This window comes from Haplochromis burtoni, unplaced genomic scaffold (genome assembly GCF_018398535.1).
Source record: "Haplochromis burtoni strain Fernald_Lab_line unplaced genomic scaffold, NCSU_Asbu1 Contig_41, whole genome shotgun sequence".
NCBI classification, from domain to species: Eukaryota; Metazoa; Chordata; class Actinopteri; order Cichliformes; family Cichlidae; genus Haplochromis; species Haplochromis burtoni.
In genome coordinates this window covers 2,854,563-2,858,913 of record NW_024582402.1, presented here as the reverse complement: position 1 = coordinate 2,858,913, position 4,351 = coordinate 2,854,563, and the positions used below count along the sequence as shown (strand labels likewise).

The 4,351-nt window shown below is 42.9% G+C and overlaps 2 protein-coding genes across 3 annotated transcripts in view; one reads left to right on the top strand and one right to left on the bottom strand.

The window, feature by feature from the left end:
• Window positions 1-1,795, top strand: part of yeats2 (YEATS domain containing 2) — a 35,959-nt gene extending 34,164 nt beyond the window's left edge. For both annotated transcript variants that reach the window (XM_005920426.3, XM_005920424.3), the window contains one exon: window positions 412-1,795. In XM_005920426.3, the coding sequence (XP_005920488.1) occupies window positions 412-520 (109 nt within the window). In that variant the 3' untranslated portion in view covers window positions 521-1,795. The remainder of the gene's footprint in view (window positions 1-411) is intronic.
• Window positions 1,796-1,878: 83 nt separating this feature from the next.
• Window positions 1,879-4,351, bottom strand: part of map6d1 (MAP6 domain containing 1) — an 8,287-nt gene continuing 5,814 nt past the window's right edge. The window contains exon 3 of the mRNA XM_005920423.3: window positions 1,879-3,662. Coding sequence (XP_005920485.1) covers window positions 3,582-3,662 — 81 coding nt within the window. The 3' untranslated portion in view covers window positions 1,879-3,581. The remainder of the gene's footprint in view (window positions 3,663-4,351) is intronic.

Here is a 4,351-nt window from a genome sequence, read left to right as displayed (position 1 = left end):
CATGGGAGACCCTACCAGGGGGCAAAAGCCCCCAGACAACATAGCCCCTGGGATCCCAGGAACACACAAACCCCTCCACCACGATAAGGTAGCGATTCAAGGAGGGGTTCTAAACAAATGTTAATATAAAAGCCTGGTGGTAGCTTGTAACTTTTTTTTTCACCCTTTATCACAAAATTAGCTAAAACTGTGTGTTAGATGGTGCTAGAGTGGATGGATGCTCTGTTTTTTCATTAAAAAAAACAAAACTGTGAGTCACCTTTTACCAGAGGGCGATACATTTTAAAATGAAAACATGTCTGCATGCTCACTAAACGCCACAAACCAAAGGCTGTCCCAAACTGAAAGATACCTCAGGGTGGTGTTTCTGTTCCTCTTGAAGTCATTTCTTGGTTGCATTTGTGTTTGCAGGGCACCAAGAGAGATCACAGCCATGAACATCCACCAGGCTGTCAGCAGCATCCCCACCTGCGACTTCCTCACTAATACACACATGGGTTACCTGGCTAAGGACAACTGAGGCCTCCTCTACTTGACATCGACTGGTTACTGACAATGAGACAAATCGACCGTGTTCGTGATCACACTCGGTCCCGTTGGCTCAGGTTGCACAGCAGTAATAATGTACTGTATTCATTAAGTTGACCATTGAAGGGCTCAGTTTGCTGCTCGAGCAGCTGCGTAGCAGCAAAGTAACAAATGTTTCTAATACTCTGTAACATCTTAGTGCCGGTGCATTGAAGCTTCGTGGGGCTCGTGTTATTGGATTTAGAGAAGCGATTGTGCTCTTGCTTACCTCAAGAAAAGATTATTTTAATGATGAAGTGTTTTCTGCCAGACAGCTAGCTAGTCACTGGGAAAATGAAGCCTGAGTGACTTGCAGGGTTAAATAATAAGATCAGACAGCTGTCCCATCTCCAGTGTACTGCATCTCGCCATCACAATCACTGAATTTTTGGAACTGGCTGAGTCTTTTAGCTCAGGTGAACCACAAATTTAGCTGTTCGGAAACACACTGAGTATTTTTCTATCATTTGGGCAGAGCATACACAGCAGTTCTGCTGAAAGTGGCATGGCAACCAGCATTCAGCTTTTGATGTGTTTCACGGTTACCTGGCAGAGGTAACGTCGAGCCTTGCAAGACAAACAGGCACGCAGGAAGTGTTTTCTAAGGCCCTTCAGATGGGCTAATAGATTCATCTTTTATAGTCTGAAATTAAAGGTGGATTATGCCACAGAGACACCGATGAACTAATATGATGCAGGAGACGGTGTAGTGTGAGAATCATTGTGATTTAGAGAAATTCGCTGTTAGTATTTATCTTCTGTTCATGAACCAGCCCTGGCAGCACGCTGAAGTGTTTTTAAGCATTGTGTGTAACAGCTGTATTGTATCTTATCATGTAATGTATAGTGTATATGACCAGTATATGAAGTATGGTGTTTTCAGACACTGTTTATTTTTCTATCAAATCTCAGCACCTGCGATCAATTACACCCCGACAGTAGTGAGTGTGTGTGTTTGGATGTGTTTGCTGTAGTCCCCACAGAGGTCAGTGAAGTTGATGTGTGTGTCTGTGTGCGTGTTGTGCTGTTGTTTCTGTTTAATGTGCTGCTTTGTATTACGTTCATGTGTGAGAATGAGTGGATGTGTGTCGGGCTGAGTGACTCTGATGCCTGTTAAACCAAATCGTATTAGTGTAGAAGACACCTAAACATTGTATTTTCAATTTCAGTGCAAACCAAAAATATAATCAATATTCTTGTAATGAATTTTAAAAACAATTCTTGCAAACCTGGCTCGTCTTTATTTATTTTTCTTGTCTTTTTTATGTTTTTGATAAATGCAATCATACATGAACAGTGTGCTGAACCCAGGTTAGTGACACAGGTGCCTGTTACAGGCTACTTATCAAGTAAACAGCTAGTTTCTCAAATTACACACCTGTGCAAGTTTTTAAATGGTTATTAGTGAGACTAATGCAAATATGCTCAGTGTTTGTCTGGACTGTCCACAATAATATTATTTTAAAGGACTGATTTGACTCTTTTTATATACACTCTTAAAAGCCACTTTATTAGGTTCATTCTGGGTTTTACCAACTTTTTCAACGAGGTGCTGGAAACATTCCTCTGAGATTTTGGGCCATATTGACACGACAGCATCACATAGTTACTGCGGGTTTGTCGGCTGTACATCCATGATGTGAATCTCCTGTTCCACCACATGTCAGAGCTGCTCTATTGGTTTGAGATGTGGTGACTGTGGAGCTCATTGAGTACAGTGAACTTCCTCGTTGAATGTCAAACTTTGTTGAGCCCACGTGATCTGTAACTTCAGTTTTCTATTCTTTGCTGACACAAGTGACACTCGGTGTGGTCTTCTGCTGCTGCCGCCCATCTACTCCAGAGTTGGATGAGTTGTACATTAGGAGATGCTCTTCTGCATACCCTAGTTGTAGTGGCTGCTTCAAGCAGTCTTGCGTTTTTCTTCTGACCTTTGACATCAAGAAGGTATTCTCATCCAGAGAACTACAGCTCACTGCATGTTTTTTTTTCTTTTTTGGTCCAGGCTCTATAAACCCCAGAGATGGTTGTGTGGGAAAATTTCAGATCGGCAGTGTCTAAAAATACTCTTGCCAGCCTGTCTGGCACCAGCAGCATCACTAATTTTAAGTACCTTTCTTCCTTATTCTGATGCTTGATTTGAAGCTGCTCTCAGGAGGTCACCTTGAACATGTCTGCATGACTAATATGCAATGAGTGGCTGCCAAGTGATTGGCTGATTAGATATTTGAACTAACAAGCAGTTGAAAAGCTATACCTAATAAAGTGACCAGTGAGTGTAACTGCTCACTTTCTTGCTGTGAATTAGAAGTTGGGTTCAGTTCACCAGAGAGATTAACTGGCTCTTAATTGCAATCAAGAGTGAAAAGGGTAAACATGACTAACAGGCCAATGGGAGGAAGAAATACAACCGAGGAGGCATCTGAAAGTAACAACCTAGCTAATGATCTTTTATTGTCATTTATCTTACATTACTCATTTGCTCTTTTTCTTGTAACAACAGATTTACAAAAAAATTGAGACCAACTAATACTTTTTCCAAACTGACAAACCAGATAGATGCTGAGGAAATAAATTATTTTCAAGCAGATTTCTAGCAACACCAAAGGGCAACACAGTAGTCTACGCGGGTAAAGGTCACTTCATCACTGGTGCACACTGTTTGTTTGTTTGTTTTGTTTTTTTTATGTTCAGTGAAAGGACCAATCAGCAGGCACACACACACACGCAAATTCACACACAGAGCAGCCAGTTTCTTGTGCGTTTATGCAAAAACATCCAAAAAAAAAAAATCAACTTCATTACATGCGTGTTCATTTCCATTGCAACAGGGGCAGGAAGGAGTGTGGGGGGTGGGGGGAGGAAAGAGCCGTCTAACTATCTCCATTTGGGATGCTGAGTCTGTGGCTCCACAGCCTTCCCAACAATACATTCCCTTGCATAGATTCTTGTGTTGTGGAATGAAGTGAGGACATTTCCCGTGTCGACTCCTCAAAGCAGAATGGCAGCAGGCGTCAGATGTTGAAGACCCTCGAAGATCCGCTTTGAAAGACAGCAGAAGGGTTTGGAGGGAGTTTTGTCCTCACCAGATGTTCCTGCAAGACAGATAAAGAGTGAGGGGTGTAACAGCAGTCTTCTAAAGTGGTCAGGGAGATGGCAGCGAGTGCAGCAGCTGTGATGCTCACGCCACACCCGTGAAATGAGAGGACACTGGACGGACTAAGCTGTCAAATAACATCAGGTCTTGCTGTCAGAGTGCTAGCAGTGTGGGCTGGGTTGCTTTTTTCCCTCTTCAGTGCTGATCTGTTCTGCTGATGACAGCTTCCCCCAATCCTCCCAAAAAAAGAAAATAAAATCTGGCCAGACTTTTAATCTGGGCTTCAGTGAATAAAACATGGAGACATTGACCACACTCTGTTCTCTCTAGCAATTAATAGATCTGCCCGTTATAACGGGCCCAGACTTCTTCAGTTTCTACTTGCATATCTAGCTGAAGTGTGGCAGCTTTTTGTCGGCCAATCAGAGCACAAAATCTTTGGAGAGTCCTTCAGACTGTGGTCCCAGCTCCACTGTGAGTCTGACTATACAGCCTTGTGGGTGGCAGGGAAGGCAACACTTTTTGTTTAGCAAGTTGGATTGTTGTGTGACTGTTTTCAACCCCCAACACAATCTCTCTCTCTCTCTCTCTCTCTCTCTCACACACTCTCTCTCACACACACACACACACACACACACACACACACACACACACACACACACACACACACACACACACACACACACA